This window comes from Macrobrachium rosenbergii, chromosome 12 (assembly GCF_040412425.1).
Source record: "Macrobrachium rosenbergii isolate ZJJX-2024 chromosome 12, ASM4041242v1, whole genome shotgun sequence".
NCBI lineage: Eukaryota > Metazoa > Arthropoda > Malacostraca > Decapoda > Palaemonidae > Macrobrachium > Macrobrachium rosenbergii.
Window position 1 is genome coordinate 72,020,636 of NC_089752.1, and position 25,014 is coordinate 72,045,649.

At 39.1% G+C, this 25,014-nt stretch overlaps 1 protein-coding gene across 5 annotated transcripts in view; it reads right to left on the reverse strand.

Annotated features, from left to right (window-relative positions):
* LOC136843731 (protein argonaute-2-like) overlaps positions 1-25,014 on the reverse strand; it is a 645,860-nt gene that overhangs the window by 311,881 nt on the left and 308,965 nt on the right. For all 5 annotated transcript variants that reach the window (XM_067112367.1, XM_067112365.1, XM_067112370.1 and 2 more), the window contains one exon: positions 19,389-19,616. In XM_067112367.1, the coding sequence (XP_066968468.1) occupies positions 19,389-19,616 (228 nt within the window). The remainder of the gene's footprint in view (positions 1-19,388; positions 19,617-25,014) is intronic.

Consider the following 25,014-nt stretch of genomic DNA (forward strand, 5'->3'; position numbering starts at 1 on the left):
GGAAGGTCCCGTGTCACCCGGTGAAATTCCATTACAGCACGAATTTCTAGGTATAACCTTGCTAGATATACCAGAGAAAAAGAGCTTTCAGGAAAGCTGGGTTACTACCCCAGTCGAGCGTCTTCTAGGAAGACGTCGGTATAAGGAAGGGTGAGTGAATACCACTACCACGGAAACCTGCGAAAGATCTCTCCCTGTCAAAACCCCCGGAACAGCGCGGTGAGCCGTTACAGCTCCCACACCAAACACCCGCCAGGACGGCGACACCAGCGCCACCTACCTCATTCCATGCTAGCACTAACCCCAGACTTGGCATGTGCAAGAGGGGGAGAGTACTAGGTGATTCAGGGAGGGTCACGGGTGACACGGGACCTTCCTCAGAAATAGATTTTTCCTTTGTCAAAATCCCTTTTCTGAGTCCAGTCCCGTGTCAGCCGGTGAAATCGTGATAGAGAATCATGCCAAGGCTGCAAGTACCAGGAAAAAGAAATGGGGGGTAATCTGAAGAAAAAGGCAAAAGTTTGCAAAATAATTTTAATTAAGCAATCTCTTTCGTGAGCAAGAATACTAAGACTAAGGCATATTAAATCTAAGGCACATCAAAAAACTTAATACTATAAGACGTGGGAGGTCCCCGACACAACGGAGAAGAGGCCCCAAAAATCTTAAAATTACTTGAGCAAAGTGAAACATGAAAAGTGCACACAATAACTGTAAATATAACCTTAATACTATACACATAAACTTATTCTAAACACGTAAGAGAAAAAATCAATGAGCATTAACATATACATATATCTGGGGTACGTGGAGCCAAATAAAACTGTCCAGTACCCCATAAGAAAAACAATCATGGCATATCAGATTACACTTTTTCCAATAACAGGTACAAGAAACATCAATATGAGGAGCCAGGCAGTGAGGTATAATCAACCAGGAGAATAAGCAGAAAAGTAAATGAGGCAGGCGGGCGGGGGGGAAAAGGAAAGGACAAGGATATGATTAATTAAGGTGGGGAGATGACACTTCCCACAGCTATGGTAGAAAATTTCAGGGCTTCGAGCGATTTTAAATAGTGGCGTTTAAACACTAGAGGTGATTTCCAACCCATGTATTTAGAGAGTTCTGAGAAGTCCATATTATGAAAGTAATTAATGGAAGTAGCAACTGCTCGAATATCATGAACCTTAGGAACTGAATCTGGGTTGGCCTGTTTAATGAAATAAAGAATTTGTTGTCTTATAGCATTTAGTGAAAGAGTACCACCTTTCTCCCTGATAAAAAAGAGGACCCGACTTACACTGTGGAGTTCTTAAAAGGTAAGATTTAAGTGTATAAACTGGACATAAAGACTGGTCTTGAGGAAGGGCACCACCTTCCAAGGAGACCACCTGTCTTGTGGGTCTTGTTCTTAGCTAAAAATCTAGGGTCAGGGAAAGGAGGACCTCTCCAGACGGGAGGAAGTTCACATAATTATCACCTCTAGTGAGAGCCGACAGCTCTGAGATTCTAGCACCTGAAGCCAAGCTAATCAAAAATAAGGTCTTCCTTAACAGATCCTGATAAGAGCAATGAAAGTTATCCATCTCTGATGCTAACTTGAGGACGTCATTGAGAAACCACGTAACAGACTGTGGGCGTGATACTGGTCTCAGACGAGCGCATGCTCTGGGGATAGATGAAAAGTAAGAATCTGTAAGGTCGATTTTAAAGCCGTAAAGAAATACTTTCTTTAATGCTGATTTGATTGTGGTAATAGTGGCGGAGCAAGGCCTTTCTCAAACAATGATCTAAAGAAGGAAACTCCTAAATTAGCTGTCATGATTTTGGCTTCAGATGCTTTTAGGAAGGAGGCTAATTTTTTGACTGCTGAGTCATACTGTCTAATAGTAGAATCTCTTTTATCTGATTCTAAAAACAGAGTGTTGACGGGTCAATGTTCGCTCCTTTTTGGGCTGCAGAATTTTATAAAGTCCATAAAACTAGGGCATTCTGAATTCTTGAGGAAGCTGACACAGTCTTGGTTTGTACTGTCTCGTCAGAATGGGCTTGGGAATCCGAAGACTCCGTAATCCCAGTTCCTGAAGAAGAGGGAACCAATTGCTCTTCGGCCAATAGGGGCTACTAGGGCTAATTGACCTTTGAATGTCCTGAGTTTGTGTAAAACTTTCAGCAGTAAATTTATTGGAGGGAAAAGATAAATCTTCTCCCAATTGTTCCAATCTACTGTCATTGCGTCTATGGCATACGCCTGAGGGTCCAGGTTGGGGGCCACATAACAGGGAGTTTGAAGTTGCTCTCCGTTGCGAACAGATCCACTTGGAGGCCCGGAACCCGGCGGCAAATCCATTTGAAAGATTCCACGTCCAGGGACCATTCCGTCTCCAACGGAGTAGTCCTGGACAGGGAATCCGCCACCACGTTCGCACCCCGCTAGGGTGGGTGGCTGACAGGTGCCAGCTGTGCTTGTTCGCCAGGGAGAAGATAGCAACCATTACTTGGTTTACTCGCCTGATTTGGAGCCGCCCTGTTGATGCAATGAACTACCACTGCGCTGTCAATACCAACCTGATATGAATCCGGTTGGGGGGCGGATTTTCTTCAAAGTTAGAAAGACCGCCATAGCTTCCAGGGTATTTATATGGAACTGCTGAAACATTGTGGACCACGTTCCTTGTACTTTTGTTTTGGTGAATATCCCCCCAGCCGCTTAGGGAAGCGTCTGTGTGAACAACTAGTGCCGGAGGGGGAAATTGAAGCGGAACTGTATTGGACAGGCCCTTGACCGAGGCCCAAGGACGCAATCTTGTCTTTAAGATTTGAGGAATGGAGGAGACCTTGTCTCTGAGCTTGACATTGGCTCGACTCCGCCACACTCTGTTTATGTCTTTTAATTTCGCTTTTAATAGCAGGTCTGTCACTGAGGCAAACTGAAGAGATCCAAGGACCCTTTCTTGGGACCGACGGGATGCTGATGGATTTTTGAGGAATCTCTTGGTGAGAGATGCTATCTCTTTCCTCTTGGAAGGCGGAAGGGACAGCGTGTGAGACGACAGATCCCACTGGAGACCCAACCACTGAAACCGGGACTCCGGAGTCAGACGGACTTCTCTCTGTTCAGTTGAAAACCAGCGACTCCAGGAAATTGATGACTATGGACGAGCTTTCTGACACTCCGAACTGTTGGTGCCCAAATTATCCAATCGTCTAAATATGCTGCTAGGGATATCCCTTGAGACCGGAGTTGTTGTACTACCGTGTCCGCCAGCTTTGTGAATATCCTGGGCGCAATGTTCAGACCGAAGGGCATGACCCTGAAGGAGTAGGCTTGATTCCCGAGTCTGAAACCGAGGAACTGAGAGAAGTTCGCGCAACGGACGTGATAATAAGCGTCTGAAAGATCGACAGAGGTGGTGACGGCTCCACGCGGAAGTAGAGTCCGTTTGAGCTACCGTAAGCATGCGAAATTTGTCGCATTTTATGTAGAGATTTAGACGCGACAGATCCAGGATCACTCTTTGCTGATCGGAGTCTTTTTTGGGAACAGTGAATAACCTGCCTTGAAACTTTAGGTGCCTTACTTTCTTTATTGCCCGTTTGTTGAGCAATTCTGTCACGTAATCCTTTAGGATTGACGTGGGTGGCTGGTAAAACCTGGTTAGAGGAGGAGGGTCTTTGATCCAGCTCCATCCTAGTCCTTTGGACACAATGCTGTGTGCCCAAGGGCTGAAGGTCCATTGGTCCCTGAACCAAAACAGGCGACCGCCTACCTGTGTTCTCTCAGTGGGAGGGAGCGGGTTTATTCCCCCTACCACGTCCAGGTCTTCCCCTTGGGGTGGTGTTGGGCTTCCTCTATGGGGGGCTTTTGCCTCTTCCTCCCTTGCAACCCCTATTAAGGCCGTGAAAGTAACCACGGGCCTTATATGTGGGGTTGTACGCGGTGAGGCCACATAGGAGGGTGCAGCTGGTTGGACCAGCACATACTGTTGGGGGTGAGCCTTGAAGTAGAAGGCTGCTCTACTGCTGCCGAGACCGGGACGGCTTGGACTACCGTCTGATGGTAGGGCCTCTTATGCCTCCTGAAGCGTTTACCTCCTCTCGATTGGGGCCGGCCGATTCTGGGGTCTTACGCTTATAGGCCGAAATGCCCCAGCGAGAACGAAGACTCTGGTTGGCCCGTGTAGCCTCGGCCATAACATTCGTGACCTCCTCTTCAGGGAAGAGGTTAGGTCCCCAGATCGAGCTTTTCACGAGCTTGTTAGGCTCGTGGCGGATAGTCGCATCGGCAAAGATGAACTTCCGACATTCCAGTCTGGCCATAATAAACTCAAATAAGTCAGACTGGAAGCCTGCCAGCAAGGATTTAGCCAATACCTGAAAGAAAGGTTCGTCCGAGCAGGAGACGGCAGTAGCTTCAGAAAGGCATACGGAGTTCAAGGATCGGGGTAACTTAACCCGAGCATCAAACTCCGCTTTCAAAGACTTCCGCAGCTTGGGGAGCTGCTCACTAAACTGCGTGGAAGCGCAGAAGGGGTCCAGCTTCCCGACCGTGAAAGTGGACGGGGCTTCCAGCCAGAACTCATTACTTCCTGGGAATACCAGGAAGTAGGGTCTGTCTCCCTTAGCTGTGGTAACGGATTACCATCAAAGCACGCCGGGTCGTAGCCAGAGCGACTTTGTCCAAGCAAGGGGTGGGAAGGTTGTCTCCCAGGGCAAACATAGTGAAGTTGCCCTTGAAAGGAGTCAACTTCAGTTGTCTGCCTGCCACTCCGCCAGAGTCGCGCAGAAGAGCCGACTGAGCTTGGTCCCTAGGGACGATGACAGTCTCCCTAGGAACCTTGTCTGACTGAATCCAAGCTTCCTCCGTAAGCCTCACGGCCTGGGTAAGGGGGCAGGAGATCGGGGAAGAACTCCAGTTCCTCCAACCGTCTCGTGCCAAGACCATCAAGTGTTAGTTTGCCATCATGTTGGATGGCCCGGAGTGCAAAACGCCAAGGGTTACCGACATCGAACGGCGGGAGGTCCGCAGTGTCGGGGATAACATACTGTGGTTCAGCTGGAGGTGGGTGAGCCATTCCCGCCAGTATGTTATCATGACTGGCCAACTTTTCGGAGATTTTGTTAAATCTCGAATCCAAGTCCTCCGTAAAGCGCTTGTAAAGCTGATTAGCAAAGGCCTCTGCGTCGAAAGCAGGTTGGCGAGGAGGGCTTGATTTTGCAGCCCTCTTACTCGCGCCTTTGCTGGAGGAACCAGACTTGCTCCCGGAGGCTACAGGCCCTGAAGCCTTAGCCTTCGACGGGGGGAAGGGCGATGCCTTCTTGGAGGTCGAGGACTTGTAGCCCTTCGCCTTCCATGAAGTCTTCAACTTCAACTTGGGGATAGCAGACGGAGCTCTATCACCCAAGGAGGAAGACTTTACAAAACCTGCAAATGAAGAAATTGATGAAGCAGGGGAGTCAAATAAAGGGGGGCCCGCCCCAACAACCTCACTTACCTCACCACTTACCACCTGGTCCTGCTCTACGTTCATGGGTTCCAGATTGAGATCCATGGAATGCTACGTCCTCGAGACCTCAGCGTAGAGGATATCCACTTGGGGTGGCTGGGTCTCATCCCGGATCTGCTGGATGATAGGGGTGGCAAGGTCTTCAGGCACTGCGGCCGCCACCCGTGCGCCGGGGTAGAGCAAGTCCCTCAACCTGGCGTCGAGGACGTAGGGCTTCCCGACGAACGTTCCTACCAAACCCAGCCACCCAGGCTCGGAGGGATTCCAAGGCAGACTTCTTGGAAGCTTCATCCGCCTGTGAGAAAGCCAACAATTAGCTAAGAACGAAAACCATTCGGGACTCATAAACAATATACCACATATAATATGAGGAGCATAAGGCAGGAGTAATGTAAAGACTGTTACTTACCGACTCATCCTGGACAGTTGTGCAGAGAGCGAAGCAAACCTCACAACCATCAGGGTGCCAGACAACCAGGTCATCCAGTCGGACCGCACAACCAGTGTGGGTCCGGCAAACCACGTGACCGTAAGGTTGTTGGAGGGAGGCGGTGCACCCGGCTCCTCACAGCGAACAGTCTGTAAGTAGAACAGTACATGAACCTCCCACTCTAAGCAAGCTAAAGCTGACGAGGCCGGAAACTCCACTGCAACCGGAATACTCCGGCGGAGAAGAACTCCTAATCATAAACTGGGCCAATAAGCTCTAAATTACATAGAGTGGAAGGTAAAGGTTTTTCAGACCCCGGAGTACTCCGGGGGATGAAGGAAAGAGAGACCAGGAACCAACCCTAAGGGCTGCCAGTAAAATAACGGCGGAGCCCCCGGGTATAGGACCGGACTCACTTATATAACATATATAATGAATTAAGGAAAATATTCCTGTAGATAAACTTATCTAAAACAAAAACAAAAACAAAAACAGTAATAAGTGATGATAAGAACTCAAGAGGACGGAAGGATCCGCTCCTCTCCAAATGAACAACCTTCCGCCCTTACTTCCCCGCCGGAGAAACAAGACAGGTAAAATGCTCGTATGTTTCTAACATAGGCTGAAGCAAAATGAAACCGTATCAGCGTAACCCGACGGGGAGAAAGTAAACAAACCGCCAACCCCAATACAGCGATGCTAGGGACGATATGGGAGGGAGCGAATCTCTCAACCAATAGGAGAAGTCCCTGAACTCGGAGAAAACGCCATCTAGCGCCACCCGCACGAGTAGAGCAAGGCTGGAGAGAGAGGAGGAGGGGGAAGGAGGGGGAGGAGTAGGCTACCAGGAAGGAACAGGAGACAGGGAGAAGCTCACCCGCTCAACTGCACCATACCTCCCAGACGATGAATCTTGGAAGGGTGGAATGCTGGAAGCAACACAACCCGAAGCCCGACTCTACCTAGGCGAAGCCTAATATGGTCCTAACCTTAACATAGGCTAGGAAAAAAGGGAGGGCAGAAGGGAGGAGGAAGCAACAGGGAGAGAAATTTTGTGCTGAGAACCAACCAGGATCGAGAATGGCGGGCAAGGGGGCGACTAGCCTAGAGGAAACACAACCCAAGAACTCGATTCCCCCAAAATGGAGGAAGAGGACTAAGGGGCTCACTCTGCCGACCGAAAAACGATCCCGGAGGAAACCGCAACAAAACTCCCTCAACCTGAACTCCTCACCCAGGGCAAGGGGATGGATGCAAACAGCCTACTCCACAAAATAACCATCACTATAAAAACTAAAATGTGCTCAACAGAGAGCGTAGCCTACCCCGGGGAAGCGGTTAGATCTGAGGCTGCCGCCAGCACCCGAGGTAAACAAACAACAAAATAATAATAAAAATAAAACTACAAGAGAGAGCACCATCTTCAAGCAAAATAATTAGCCTAGTGAGACCAAAAATAACAGGAACCCAACCTGGAGGGGGGGAACCTAGACGGGGCATCACTCTCACCGAGGCCCGTAGGCCAATGAAATAATTCATAAGGGGGGGGAGCCACCGCAAGGAACCACCAGGAAGGGGACCAAAGGGGCAAATTTATCTATAACGACGAGGAGACAACTCCAACTGAAAAGAACAGAAGGAGTCGCCTCGCGGTCGACATGGCTGGCAGGGGACGCCGTGGCGACATAATAAGATCTCAATATTTATGAAAATACGAGACCTTAACAGCCAAAATTCAGAACAAAACCCCACAAGAAGATGGTACTTAACTTGGAAATGGTAAAGCTGCTCGACGCCATCTCAGAAAGCAGAAAAATCCAAAATAATGGAGACGAGCACACAAAAGAAACAGAGATTTCACGTGCTAGAAAATGGAATGAGGTAGGTGGCGCTGGTGTCGCCGTCCTGGCAGGTGTTTGGTGTGGGAGCTGTAACGGCTCACCGCGCTGTTCCGGGGGTTTTGACAGGGAGAGATCTTTCGAGTAGGTTTCCGTGGTAGTGGTATTCACTCACCCCTCCTTATACCGACGTCTTCCTAGAAGACGCTCGACTGGGGGTAGTAACCCCAGCTTTCCTGAAAGCTCTTTTTCTCTGGTATATCTAGCAAGGTTATACCTAGAAATTCGTGCTGTAATGGAATTTCACCGGCTGACACGGGACTGGACTCAGAAATATATTTTTGCATCTTGCTATAAGATTGAAAATTAAGAAAACTCTCTCTTGTGAATAAAATTCCTTTTGCACAAATACCAGCATTGCTCTCTCTATAATAATTAATTTAGTAAATAATTTAGATAGGGAATTAGTTATTTTTTTTCACTCGGTTGGTGACGATTATTTGAGAAGTTATATACAATTTTGTGTACTTATTATGATGAATTTTGATGATATGATGCCCAATTTCATTTAAGAATTTATTTTATGTATTGAAAAAGGTTTTAATTGTGCACTTGAACTCAATAGAGAATTTAATATTTTTTTTTTTGTGTGACAATTTGACAAATTGTTTTTAATGTTGGTAAAATATAACTAAAATTTTTTATGATTGATGTACTCTGAGTGAATAATTATTTTTGTGTGTGGACATGCAACGAGTGTTTGAAGAATTACTGACACTGTTAGACATTCACATTACGATTTAAGACCGTCGACAATTAGACGTAGTCGAATTTCAAGACCAAATTCCCACTCCGCTGCAGTGCAAGGAAATACTAACAATAACAACACAAATAACCAGAACCAAAATAGTGTTAATCATTCTAATACTACTAACAATAATAATAATAGTAACAACACTAATAATACTAATAATAATCGCACCTTACAACTTTATAACATGAATCAGGCAGTCGTCATAACAACCGCCACACGCTTCTGTGGACAGGTGGATCATTCCAATCCTGACAAAAGCAGACTCGAATCCTATACTGTAAATCATTGGCTAGCAGATGCAGATAGTCGTATAATTTCAGGGGGAATAACAGACGAAAGAGCTAAAATAAATGAAGCCTTGTTGCTCGTCAGCTCAGAACATGGAGACGCACATAAAACTTTGAATTCCACAAGTTTTAGCAAACTTAATAACTATGTAGAATTTAAAGAAATATGTTTATCACTCTGGGAACCAGTAAATCAGACTGACGGTTTATATAACCTAACATTTCTTAACCCACAATATAAAACAATTGCTACTTTGTACGCAAGCGTGGAGAATGCAATAGAGAAAATAACCGAAGACTTAATGAAGACAGGTATTACTATAGGAGACAAGGACCAGTTTGGGGCTAGTGCCCATAACTTAGTTGACCTACGACATGTATTAAATTACGTGTCATTTGGAACCATATATAATATTCTTGGAGAAGAGGAGAAGAAAGCTTTCAGAAAAATAAAACTTGATCCCAGGAAAACAAGCCTTCAAACATTGAAAACAATGAGAGAAGAAATCCAAAGGAAAGACATAAATCTATCCAAGGAATTCGTGGGAACAACAGAACCACAAAATGAAAGGAAAGTCAGAAATAATAATCCTAATTTTAAAATGAATAATAAATTCTATGATAATTCCAGACAAGTAGGAAATAGACCAAATACCTTCCAAGGGAAATATGCCCGAAATACTAAAAGAAAATGGAATCCAGATCAAAGGGGAAGAAACAATCTAACAAAGAGTGGACCACACAAACCTTTATAGATATGGTCAAAACTCAAACACAAACACTTCAACCCAAGTGAACTATTCTGCTCGAGGGGCGAGACCAAAGACAGCCTGCGAAAACTGCGGGTATACAAATCATTTTACAAATGAGTGTAGAAAACCTAGAATCTGCACGGTTTGTAAGAAAGTAGGACATTTAACAAAGAATTGCTGGTTTAAAACACAAGAAGGAAATAAAGAAATAGTTGAATTAAGTAGTAACCGCTCAACATCAAAGAAGTCCTCAAATCAATGACAATTTATCCCTACACAGAATACCACAAGAAAGTCCCTTCAAGAAGATAAATTAAGAGTAGAAGAATTAGCAAAAAGGAGAAGTGAAGGCTCATCCGCACTATCCATATTGCAGAGTAAAGAAGTTGTATTTTCCATGGATGAAGAAATAATCAGAAAGGATTTACCTATCATTAAAATTCCAATACAGAATAAATTATGTACTGTCCTTATGGATTCAGGTAGTACTGTAAGCATAATTGAAAACACACATTAACAAATTACTTAGGCGTTAAAGAAATGCTAATTCAGGGTCAAAGCAAAATAATAAAAGGAATAGCGGGTAATCAGATTAAAAGTTTAGGAAATGTGAACTCAGAAATAGACCTTTCGTCACATAAAACTGTTGAAAGTTTTATAGTTCTAGAAGACAGGTTCTTTCCTGCACAGCTGTTGTTCTCATATAAATTAATGAAGAAATGTGGAATTATACTGAATTGCCGAGAAGGAAGAATTAACCTTACACAAGATAATAAAAAGAGCGTATGCTTTACGCTTGAAGAAGAAAAATTTCACCCAAATCTGATCAATTTGTCTGAGCTGACTTCAACAAGCGAAAAAGACATTACAGAAAATAACTTATCATCAAGAGAACAATCAAATTAAATTGAATGGTAATGGAAAGGAGGAATTTCCATAATTAAGATGTGCACATCCAGAAATTATACCCTCCAACAAAAGAAGTGACCCAGAAATAAATAACGGTGATCCCCAATGTTCTGAATATGACGAGGAACAAGACATGTGTGATGATAAATATACAGAGATAAATACAGAACATTATAGCAATGTAGTAATCAGTTGTGATAATGAAGGGAAATTAGTAAATGAGGTACTGTTGTTAAACAAAATAAAGTAGATATAAATGATATAATAGCAGTAACTGAAGAAACTAGTATAGATGAAGAACATTGTTAATTTGCAGAGACAAAAGATGAGGAAGTATGTTGTGTAAGCACTGCCGATGATAATAAAGTACAATTTATACTAAACAGGTAATTTTGCATCCAAAGTGTTTAACAAAAATACATCTAAGGGGAAAAGAAGAGATAGGAGTTAAAGATGTTCTTTTACTAAATGAAGAGTTACCACAATTTGTCAGAATGGATAATTCTTTAGTCCATATGAAGGGTGATACTTGTGAAGTTTATGTCCAGAACTACTCAGATAACAAACTAACACTTCATGCAGGCATTGTCTTTTGTAAAGGAATACCTATTAACAACCCCTTACTAACATTAGAAGAAGAGGCATTTTTCTCTGTAACTGGTCAAACATCTGAATTAAGCAAAGAAGTGAATAAAACAGATTTTCCAGAAAACAAAGATAGATTAATTCAAGTATTAGAAAAATACAGAGATGTAATAGCAATAGAAGGAGATAAATTAGGTAGAACAAATGTCCTAAGACATAAAATTGTATTAGATGATGGAACAAAACCATTCTTTATTCCTAATTACAGATTACCAATAAGCCAAAGACCCATAGTTGATAATTTGATAGAAGAAATGAAGAAAGATGGGGTAGTCATTCCTTCTAAATCTCCATATAATTCTCCATTACTACTTGTTCCAAAGAAAGATGGAAATTGGAGACTTGTGATAGATTATAGAAAGTTAATTCCAACACCATCCCCGATAGAATGCCAATGCCAGTGATTCAAGATATGTTAGCTCCATTAGGAGGTGCAAGGATATTTTCATCTTTAGATTTACTTAGTGGATACTGGCAAGTACCTTTAGGCGAAGAGTCGAAACCATTCACAGCCTTCAGCACACACAAGGAACACTTGCAATTTGAAGTCACGCCATTTGGACTCACTTCGGCTCCTTTAACGTTTGTTAGATTAATGCTTCAAATATTAGGGGATATAGAAAATGCTGCAGTTTACTTAGATGATGATGTTATTTTTAGCAAAGATTTAGAAAGTCACCTCAAAACATTAGAAATAGTCTTGGAAAGATTAAGAAGAGCAGGATTAAAAATCAAATTAAAGAAATGTCAATTCTTAATGAAATCTTTGGAATATTTAGGACATGTAATTAGTGAAGATGGTCTGCGAATGCAAGCAGGCAAGATAAAAGCAATAGTTGAATATCCAGCTCCTACCAATTTGAAAGCATTGAGACGATTCCTAGGAAAGGTAGGCTACTATAGACCTTTCATTAAAGGCTTTGCTACAATAGCCAAACCATTAACAGAATTAACAAAGAAGGATGTCAAATATGAATGGAATAAAGAACAAGAGACAGCTTTCCAAACACTAAAGAGTAAAATGACCAGAAATCCTGTACTAATCTACCCAGATTTCTCCAAAGACTTTTACTTAGCCTGTGATGCATCAAGTACCGGGCTAGGGGCTGTATTATTACAAAAGGACAAAACAAGAATGAGAGCAGTATATTATGCCAGTAGAGTTTTGAATGCTGCAGAGAGAAATTATAGCACAATAGAAAGAGAATGTTTAGCATTATACTGGGGTCTAATGAAATTTAGACACATAATTTTAGGACAAAGTCAATGTACTTTCTGATCACAAACCAATTTGTGATTTGTTTAAGAAGAGAACTTTTACAAATAACAAGAAGTTCAATAGATGGTTCATTAGTGTGCTAGAATTTGCACCAGAATTCAGATATATCCCAGGAAAATTTAATACACTAGCAGATGCATTATCCAGAGCCCAAGAAGAAACAGAGAAATGTATTACCATTAATACTTTTTGTTTTAGCTGTCAGGTGGTAGATTTACATTTGGAAGAGTACAAATACAACAAGGAATGGATACAGAAATCAGGCATATAATAGGACAACTAATGACAGATGAATCTTTAAAACCTGATTTTGTTTTAATCAATGGATTACTGTATAAAAGACCAACAGAGAAGAATGGTTATTCTCGACTATACATCCCAAAAACACTAATCATACGTTATCAGGACATCCTGGGATTAAAAAGACAACTAGAATCCTAACCAGAAACTATTTTTGGCCCCATTGTAGTGAGGATGCCAAGAACTTTGTACAAAATTGTGTAGTTTGTAATCGAAATAAAGGTAACGTAAATCCAAAAGCTCCACTTGAAAAATAGCCATCGGAGTTGAATCCATTTCAAGTCGTATCTATGGACTTTTTAGGGCCATTTCCTACCACTATTAGAGGAAACAAACAAATATTAGTCTTTTTAGACTATCTAACAAGATATGTAGAGATTGTACCAGTAAGAAATAGAGATGCAATTACAGTAGCAGAAGCTCTTAAATCTAGAATTATTAAGAGACATTCATGTCCACAAGTTCTTCTTTCTGATAACGCAGCAGAATTTACTAGTGAACCTTTAAGAAAATTATGTGAATTTTATGAGATAAATAAATGTCAAATCACAACATATAAACCAAGTTCAAATGGAGCAGTAGAAAGAACGAATCATAAGATAAAGGATATCCTGAAAACTCTAGTTAAACCTAATACAGAATACTGGGATTTAGCTTTGGAAGACGTACAGTTTACTATAAACAATACTGTAAATGAGACAGTAGGAGAATCACCACACTACTTGTTATACGGATACGAGAAGAGACTACCAAATACGTTACTAGATGATGCCACACCACCCCGACATACTTATAACTACGATGACTATATTGCCTGGAAAACTAGACGTATGTATGAAACAATCAAACAGACGAGGACTAGACTTAAGGAAGCTCAGAGTGTCCAAGCAAAGTACTATGACAAAAATACAGCTAAACCAAAAATTGTAGTAGGTGCTCAGGTATATGTTCAGAATCATGTTCCAGAAGGTCCTAATATAAAAGTATCTTCAAAGTTTAATGGTCCTTATAGAGTATTAGAAGTGTTAAGTTAAATAAGCTAAAGATCATAAGTGGGATTGATCTAAAAGAAAGAATTGTTCATACCAATCATGTAAAGGTAATAAAAACAGACTCTTGGTCAAATAAGAGAATAGTTGAATTACTGAAAGAAGATAAACAGGAACCAATAAATAACAAATACAACTTAAGAAAAAGATAAATTTATGTAAAGTGTTGAACTGTTAGATATAAACAATGTGTAGGCATTAAAATACCTCATGTATACAGAATATCTGATAAGGCTTATTCTTACAGATACAAACATGCGGTTCTTCTTGGTTATCATAACACTGCTTTATGTGTCATCTGAGGTGGTGATCCGGAAGGGTGCACTACTAGAGAAAAAGGGATCTGTGAAATTAATAAAGGACTTGGGCATCGTGAGTATTGACATTACATCAGTGCTTATCAATGAAATGACATTGAAAGATGTCCAAAGGTAATTAAAATCATTAATTAGGAAAAGTGAAAATAACAGTGTTTTACCATTGTTGGAAAAACTAGATAATGACATAGGAAGTGTGTTAAATACAAGATCCAAATGATCCCTCTTACCTTTTATAGGAACAGCACTTAATTATTTGGGGTTGCGACGGACTCTAAATGTAGAAAAAGAAAGTGCCCGTATAGACAAACTGGAGAAATGGGCAGCAACAAGGGGCATTGTGTTAAATAAGATTATAAGCTCTCAAAACTTAAACAGTGAGGAATTGAAAAAAATGAAGGAATTTATTAATCAAGTGAACACAAATATAACCAAAGAGATTAAGATAATAACAGACGAACAACATTTAAGTACATTTATGAACAATGTTAGAATTGTATTGCAAGACCATAAAGATCTGTTAAATGCCATTTTGTTAGCCTATAAAGGAATATTAAGTCCAACATTAATAAACCCAAGAGAATTAGAGGGCATAATTAGTGATTTTTTGGTAGAAGGACATTATACCCCTATATGGTAAAGGATATAATGGTCTATTATAATTTGATAACCACCAAGGTAGTTAAAAATAAGATCCTTCTAATTTTACCTTTTTAATCAAAAAGAGGCAGATGTACTGATGTCCATACATCCTTTTCCCATGCTGATAAAGGAAAACGTAATTATCTCAAATGTCAACCACATCAATTTTGCATTAGAAGAACATGGACTAATGATGTCATTTATTACTGATGCTCAATTAAGAGATTGTATACTTCTGAAAGATAAAGAGTATATTTGCAACCTTGACAACCTGTATGAAACTACTAATGCCTATCCTTGGGTTCAAGAAATAATTGAAAAAAATCAAGAGACAGTACTGTGTACACAATTATCCAAACATGATTTTGTTTCCATCCTAGTAGAACAGTCAGTTTTTGTGTTTTCACTGAGTTCAGTAACAGCAACTATTAATTGCCATAATATAAGTACTGAAATTAATTTCAATAATGTCCATGCTTTTGATAAGACTTGCAAGTTAGTTATTCCTAATAAATTATATTATGAACCTCATGTCTTCACAGAAATCACAATCCATAAAAATAACCCATACATGAACTAATCTAGTGAAGTTAAAGAATATAAACGGTCTCAGAGTTAAAACAAATAAAAGAGTTGGATTTAGTAGATGAATTTTTCTATTACAAAGAAAATGTTTCACCAGTTCTGTCTCTGTTCAATTTGGTCATAATCATTATTGTAATAATAGCATTTGCAATTTTGGTCAAACGTGTGGTAATTTCAAATATTGAGAAAATTATAACAGAAATAAAAAGGGCCAATGAAGAGTAAAATGATCTTATAGACATAATTTACTACTGAATTCTTTATGTATTATTATTTACATTATGTGTTAAAACAATTACCCATTTTTACAGTATAATAATTATATATATATATATATATATATATATATATATATATATATATATATATATATATATATATATATATATGTATCTCTTTTGATTCATGATATAATATATGTGAATTTTCTACCATATATTCTTAATTGATTTTTTTGCATTAGTGCATTGACACAGTTTGTGCAATTTAAATATTTTTTGAGAATTGACTTGATGGGCAATCATATAAATACTTTATTTTATTTGTGATTTTGTAACCATCCATAGAAATATATTCTTTTTGTCACACTGAGGGCAGTGTGAGGTAGCGTGACCGAGTGATGTTGTGGTGTAGAATAGATAGGAAAATTAGACAGAAAAAAGAGAGAGAGAGAGATAGAAAGAGAAAAAGTTAAGAGAGAGAAGGAGAGAAATAAGAATAAAGAAAGAGGCAAAGAACACAGTGATAACGCCCAAATGCTGTTGTGTCATGTTATCAATACGCGGGATGTTTACATGAACCATCACAGTATACCGTGTTGAAGCCATAAAAACAGTTGTAAAAGTGAGAACTAATGGCCTCGCGATTGAAGCTAACCAAAACATGAGTCAGCACAAATTAAATGCTTACAGCAGCTGGTTCTATAGGCCCGCCTTCTCAAGAAGGTGTTTTCGTGGAAGTTCCAGGAATCTGGGGGTTGGCTCAAGTGATGTACTTCTTCAACCTCCAATCAATTATGTGTGGGAGGGGTCTTTCACACACCCTCCTAAGATCACCTCCTATCAAGTCCTCTAAGGAGAGATTTGAATCACACCCACTACAGTCCTTCCAATCAGCTACTTGAAGGGGAGGCCTTGCTGATTAATCCTTCCAATAAGGCTAGAAGGAGGTGGAGATTGCAGATAGGAAGTTTTTCTTAGGGTTCAACAAGTTAGAGACCGACAAGGAGAGAAGAGTTCAGAAATGTGTCCTTCAAGGGAGAGTACATCTCCCCTCACTTCAGTGTTCCCCATATAGACCGAGTCAAAAGTGATTCGTTTTCCATCATTGTAACTTGTTAATTTTGTACTGATCTTTATAATACTAAGTACTAATTAAAGTGAAGAAATTACCGATCTCGTCTCTATACGTCTTTCTGAGAGATATCAATACTTAAAAAGAATAAATATACAAAGATAGCACATCATCCACAAAGCGATCTGAAGGACACCTCGAAAGAAACCAAGGTAAGAAGAGAGACTAAAATCTATACAAACATATAAGAAAGAACATAAAAAGGGAGAGATAACTCCTAACACACACACACACACACACACACACACACACACACACACACACACACACACACACACACACACACACACACACACACACATATATAATTAACTTTATCACTTACACAATTGTTCTATGCATTAGTAGAATTACTAAAAGGACCTCATTCAAACTGGATGGTATCTAGCAGAGTTTTTTATTCAGAAAAAGTTACAAGCTTTCTTGGACAAACAGTCCACATTACAATGAGCAGACGCGTAGTCCAGTTGTATTTATATCTGTGTGCTGGGTACTTTTAATCCTATAATCGCCTAGCTCCTCCTGTGTGACCCCCACCCCATCGTGATCTTGGTCTTTCTCTGATCCCTTCTTCCAGGTGTCCGTTTTCCGTGCGTTCTCTTGCGTTTTTCCTTCGTTTCCTTGCTACTGTGGAGTATACGATTTTTCTAGATATGGTGTCTTCAAAGCAGTTTCCAGTGTTCCCTGCCATCGTGTTGTTGGCGCAAGTTATGAAGGCGTTCTCTACAACCAGTCTAGATGTTTTGTTGGTGTTCCTGTACAGAAAACTCATATTTTCCCAGTCTATTCTGTGAACATTTTCCCAACAGTGTTTGGCAACTGCCGACGTCTGATTATAATGCCTTATGTTCTGCATGTGTTGTTTGCTTTGCTCTTTACATGATTTGCCAGTTTCGCCATAGTACCATTCTTCACAGTCTAGACACGCTGCCATATATAACCACCCCTCTAATTTCTTCCCCCTCTACCGACTTTTTGTTTCTAACTATTTTATTCCTCATGATGTTTTTGTAGCTGCCTATCAGCTTGAAATTATTTAGCTTTCTGTTGATGGGTGCAATAGAGATGCTGTCCGGGACTGTAATTATTTTCTTTCCTACGCGTCTGCTCATTGTACGGATACTTGATAATGTGGACTGTTTGTCCAAGAAAGCTTGTAACCTTTTCTGAATAAAAAACTTTGTTAGATACCATCCAGTTTGAATGAGGTCCTGAATAAAAAACTTTGTTAGATACCATCCAGTTTGAATGAGGTCCTTTTAGTAATATATACATTTTCCTGTAATACTACGGTGTAATATGAATATAAGAAGGCCCATAAAACACTATTTGAACGTTGAAACCATATATTTCGGGCACTTGCTTCTGTGCCCCTGTTCACTGGTAGAATATGGACAGATGAGATGTTACAAGGGTATACATACAAAACATAAAGGTGTGGCTTTAAGTCTCCGATGGTATGAGATTGACCGTTTCCTAAGAAGGAGGAGATGACCAATTCCCTAGTGGTTTTTGGCCTCATTAGCTCCCGTTTGGGGACAGATCTGGAGGTCGCGTTTCTTGGGTCATCTTCTTCAGGAGGGGTCTGAGGATTGGGGCGTCCATGTTGTCCGATTTCCAATGTCCTCCTGACAGGTTCATATTGTTGGTTTGATTGAGAGCAGCAGATTCCAACATCTTTCTTTTGTACGGACAGCAAAATAAAGCTTCTGTACGACGAAAACATCCAAAAAGCCACCGAACAACTCAGGTCTGACAATCCCTTCATTTTCCATTATCCCAAATCCATCGGGAGTTCGCTCATTAACGTATACTTAAATAACAAAGGGGAAGAAGCTGGAGTTTGCAAGATACCGTGTAGCAATTGTAGTGACATTTACGTAGGCGAGACAGGTAGATCGCTCTCGCAAAGAATAACACGAGCACAAAAGATCAGTACGTTACACTTCAGAGAGTTCGGGGATTTTCCTACATATCAAAAATACAGGACATGTCATAAACTGGAGTGGGGCGGAGTTGGTTTTCAAAAGTAGCTGTCCGTACAAAAGAAAGATGCTGGAATCTGCTATCATCAATCAAACCAACAATATGAACCTGTCAGGAGGACATTGGAAATCGGACGACATCGACATCCTAATCCTCAGACCCCTCCTGAAGAAGATGACCCAAGAAACGCGACCTCCAGATCCATCACCAAACGGGAGCTAATGAGGCCAAAACCCACTAGGGAATTGGTCATCTCCTCCTTCTTAGGAAACGGTCACTCTCATACCATCGGAGACTTAAAGCCACACCTTATGTTTTGTATATATACCCTTGTAACATCTCATCTGTCCATATTCTACCAGTCAACAGGGGCACAGAAGCAAGTGCCGAAATATATGGTTTCAACGTTCAAATAGTGTTTTATGGGCCTTCTTATATGCTTATATGTATATTATATATATATATATATATATATATATATATATATATATATATATATATATATATATATATATATATATATATATATATATATATATATTGCACCCTGTAATTGGGAACTGCTTACAGTATCAGCAAAGTGGCTCCATCCTAACTAGCAACAACATATTGCATCTTTGTTCATAATCACGCAGCAAACTTCCTAAGAGTAACTACTGTATAAAATATTTTGTAACCACCAGCTACAAACTTACCTCAATAGGCAAATGTATGTTTCTGCTTTGTGGTCCAACCTTCAGGCAGTTAAGTGCTGGATACTGAAGTCTCTTATTATACTGCATTGAAAAATATTTTTGAACAGTACAATTAGTAGTCTTCTGAGTATTAGGATCAGTAAGTGGGAAGGTCTGTCTGTCAGCCCCATAGAGTGAGACATCATGGACTTTGTATCTTCGACATTTTTCTGTGTGAGTCACTTCCACCTGTTTGGTTAAAAGGTAAGGCAGATATTAAAATTCTGTATATAAAGATAAGACAAATTATCAGTAATCCCTTAATTACAGGTGATCCTCGGGTTACAATGGAGATATGTTCCTAACGACAAATCGTAACCCAATTTTCAACATAAGTCAGAACACACCTAACGTATATGCTGGGATATAAGGCAAACTTTTAATCTTAAAAAATCTCCCCCAAATTGGGGGGTCGGCTTAAATCTCCCCCAAAATTGTGGGGTTGTCCTATATAGCAAGTATAAAAAACAAACCTTACATCCTACCAAGATTTTTGATGAAAGGCTAACCTCTGGAGTGTCAATAGTCATGTCAATAGTTAACTACCATCACAACTATCAACACTGTAAACAAAGCAACTGTAATAACAGTAAAAACTGTAGGTAATTCAAGCGAATCACTAGTGACACAACTATCATTACTGTTAACAAAATTGTAGGTAATTACCATAATTAGACATTAGGATCACTCTCACTTTGTTACTAATTTTATCAGGAGTACCATTATTATAAGGCAATCATATTAGACAATTTTATTATTGATACTTAATATACAATGCCCTTTTTAACACTGACAGTGATGTGAAGTTCACCGAAAGGGTAAATCAGGGTAGTCTAACTTTCTTGTTTACGAAACATAGCTGTGTTCGTAGTTCCCAGTCGTGCTTGAGTTACGAGCCTTGTTGTTTACTAAAGGCCAATACTTCCTTGGTAGTATTTTATAATTAAACTAAAAAGGTTTAGTGATATTGACAGTTCCCCAATTATCCTTAATGTCGGGGTTCTTTCCAATTTTAAAGGAATACACTTATGCGGATCTACTTCCATCGGGTATTACTCCGCTGATAGGGACGTGACAGGTGTTGAGCAATTGTTGTGATGTTTCCAGTATATTTTTCCTAAGGGAATCCAAAAGTATTTTTTCATAATAGTGAGCTTTGCCAAACATCTTAAAATCTTGAAAGATACTCATTTTACACATTTTTGGTATGATAATTCCAATTTTATTTATGTACCAATTAACTTGTGTCAGCTGATAGTGTTATTTAATTTAATAAATTGCAGGTTATCTTATATAGCGAACATACCTCTAAACCTACATTTTTACATGAAAAATAGGGGGTTGTCTTATACGCTGGCATATATGGTAAATAAGCACGAGCTTTACAGTGCAAAAACCAACTCTTACTGGATACAAACTCTTCACTTTCACTGTATTTTTGAATTATGCTACATAAAAAATTTCTTTGGATGTTAAAAAGGTAAACAGATAAAATTTAGATTCATGAAACATTCAAAACTTATTAGTTTTTCCATGCTTTTAAAGATATGAACTTAGAATGTCACAGGAGCAGTCTGTCACTGAAGTAAACAAAGGATACAAGGCCCATTGGCATCTACTGAAAAAAATACATACTAAACGTTTCCTTTGGGGGGGGGAGGAAATACTGAAAGCTGGAATTCATCAAAGGAGGAGTAAATTTGGGAAGATACAAACAAGAAGGAACATTTTATAAGTATTCTAATGATTGTAAGAATACATAGTAGTTAACCCTTAAACGCCGACTGGACGTATCATACGTCGACTAAAGTTGTCTGTTGGGTGCCGAGTGGACGTACCGTACGTCGACTACAAAAAATTTCAACCTTCAGTCAACTTTGACTCGAACGAAATGGTCGAAAAACACAATTGTAAGCTAAAACTCTTACATTCTAGTAATATTCAATCATTTACCTTCATTTTGCAACAAATTGGAAGTCTCTAGCACGATATTTCGATTTATGGTAAATTTTTGGAAAAAAACTTTTTCCTTACGCCCGCGCGGTAACTCGGCCGAAAATTTCAGAAATTCTTTCGTCATTTTGTCTTAAGTTTTGCACTGTTTTATATTAGCCGTTACATAAAGTTTTATATATGAAAATGTGCGCAATTTCATGTAAAATACAGCAACATACAACCCATGGTTGTAGTTTTTATCAGTTTGAAAATATTTTCATATAAACCAAGATAACTGCCAAATTTCAACCTTCGGTCAACTTTGACTCGACCGAAATGGTCGAAAAACGCAATTGTAAGCTAAAACTCTTACATTCTAGTAATATTCAATCATTTACCTTCATTTTGCAACATATTGGAAGTCTCTAGCACAATATTTCGATTTATGGTGAATTTTTTAAAAAATCTTTTTCCTTACGTCCACGCCAGAAATTCTTTCGTCACATTGTCGTAATGTTTGCACCGTTTTATATTAGCCGTTACATAAAGTTTTATATACGGAAATGTGCGCAATTTCATGTAGAATACAACAGAAAATAACTCATGGTTGTAGCTTTTATCAGTTTTGAAATATTTTCATATAAATCACGATAACCGCCAAAATTTCAACCTTGGGTCAACTTTAACTCGACCGAAATGGTAAAAACGCAATTATAAGCTAAAACTCTTACATTCTAGTAATATTCAATCATGTACCTTCATTTTGCAACAAATTGGAAGTCTCTAGCAAAATATTTCGATTTATGGTGAAAAAAAAAAAAAAAAAAAAAAAAAAAAAAAAAAAAACCTTTTCCTTACGTTTTGCTTGCGTGTAACTCGGCCGAACATCTCAAATTCTTTCGTCACGTTGTCGTAATGTTTCCATCGTTTTACATTAGTCGTTACATAAACTTTTATATATGATAATGTGTGCAATTTCATGTAGAATACAACAGAAAATAGCTCATGGTTGTAGCTTTTATCAGTTTTGAAATATTTTCACATAAATCACGATAACTGCCAAAATTTCAACCTTCAGTCAACTTTAACTCGACCGAAATAGTCGAAAAACACAATTGTAAGCTAAAACTCTTACATTCTAGTAATATTCAATCATTTACCTTCATTTTGCAATAAATTGGAAGTCTCTAGCACAATATTTTGATTTATGGTGAATTTTTGAAAAAAACATCTTCCTTACGTCCGCTCGGTAACTCACCCGAACATCTCAGAAAATCTTTCGTCACGTTGTCGTAATGTTTGCACCGTTTTATATTAGTCGTTACATAAACTTTTATATATGAAAATGTGCGCAATTTCATGTACAATACAACAGAAAATAACTCATGGTTGTAGCTTTTATCAGTTTTGAAATATTTTCATATAAATCACGATAAATAGAAAAAATACTTTCGGTCAACTTTAACTCGACCGAAATGGTCGAAAACTGCAATTGTAAGCTAAAACACTTACAGTCTAGTAATATTCAATCAATTAGCTTCATTTTTCAACAAACGGGAAGTCTCTAGCACAATATTTCGATTTATAGTGAATTTTTGAAAAAAACATTTTTTTACGTTCACACGTTACGAATTCATGCATCATTTTGTGATGATATTTTCTGTGTTGCTTTGATCGTTTTACAATTTGTTATATACCAAAATCATTGCAATTTAGTGTACAATACAAAGAAAAAAAAATAACCCATTAGCTTTAACCGTTTTGCTCACAGCGCGATTTGTATAAAATTATATATGAAAATTTTTTTTTGCGCTGTCATATATTTCAATATTTATATATGATAATGATATTTTTTTCATTTCTGATGGTTGCATACACATACTAAACTTCAGGCAATGACAAAAAAAGGAGCCAAAAATGAACTCTTAATCTTAAAAACTAAGCGTGCTGTGATTTTTTTGAAAAAAACTTTTTTTCTGCTTTGGCGCTAACTCCCGAACGCCGCCAGCATACAGGAGACGTTTTTGTAAATAGAGGCTCGGCGTTTAAGGGTTAATCAAGAGAATACTTGGGATAGTCAGGGAAGGGGGTGTGTGTGTGTGTGTGTGTGTGTGTGTGTGTGTGTGTGTGTGTGTGTGTGTGTGTGTGTGTGTGTGTGTGTAAAAAAAAAAAAACACATACACACACACACACTACAGAATCCAAGGAACCCAAACGGTGTACGAGCGGCATGTAAACAAAGCACCAGCCTTAGTGAAGATCTTGGTGATGATGTATTCTTCCGCCATGCTCAACAAACTAGTTCCCTTGAGAAGTTCATATTTACGACACCAACATCAAACAGTAGACACAAGAATTGTTTAATTATTTATGGGAACCTCGTAATAACCATGAAACGTCATAGGTTGAGACCATCATATCCTGAGGATTGCTTGTATCCAGATCGTCATTATTGGAACCTGAATATTATCCAAGAACAACTAGAACCCAGGAACCAAGGCCAAAGGATTATGATATACTGTACAGTAATACCTTGTGCATTTGTGAGGTTAAGTTCCAGAACTTGTCGGGATCAGGAGAATCGGGAATGTTTGGTGCGAGTCACTAAAAATAATAATAAATGCTTATCTCTAGAGATTAAACCCTAAATATGACCCAACTCATGCTCCCAAACCACTTTAATTTCACTTAAAAGTTAGCTTAACACATTACCCTTAAAAAAAAAAAAAAATACTGTAAATAGCTGATGTAAAACCAGAGCATAGTATCGCCTAATGGGTATTTGCTACACTAGCACATTTACAGTACAGTATACTAATGTTACCCCTATTCTAATTCACTGGCTGTCATTTTCTTTTGCATTCACATTAATGTAAAACCAAGTAATGAATGGGACTGTAAACTTGATGGCTGATGTTTTCTTTGTCAATGTCAGGAGGGTAAACTAGGTAAACTTCATATGCACAGAAGTCACATAACAAAGGTACAATTCAATAAAATAAATACAGTATGTACATACTGTACATAGAGGGTATAGGTATTCAATCAATTTATAATTACGTAAAGATGTATAAGTATTAAATTTATAATTATGTAAAGACAAAGAGAAAGAAGTTGTAAAAATGTGTGCGTGCTAACAGAGAGAGAGAGAGAGAGAGAGAGAGAGAGAGAGAGAGAGAGAGAGAGAGAGAGAGAGAGAGAGAGAGAGAGAGAGAGAGAGAGAGAGATACATATGGACACTAAAAATATTTAATAAAAAAAAAATAGTAGTAGGGGTACTCACCAATGATGAATATTGATTGAAGATAATGATGATGAATTAGCTATGCAGTATGGTGAACATAATGAAAATGACTGCACAGCTTACTTGAGGAGTTACAGCTCCTAAGAGTCCCCTCCTAAGGTAGAGGAGAGACTTCTGCTAAGACTACTTCTGCCAAGGCTTCTTTGGGTGGAGGCTTGTGCAAGGTTATGGGTTTTCGACTGAAGAATGAAGTTATTTTGCTCATCTGCTGCTATTTTTTCATGGTGGTGTAGAGGGTTCTGTATGTCTCTATGACTAAATTTAAGCAATTTGTTTTCAGAGCACTTTCAAATTAGGGATCCCACTCTTCTATGTAAGATTGCAACTGCTGTTGAGTCATGATTATTC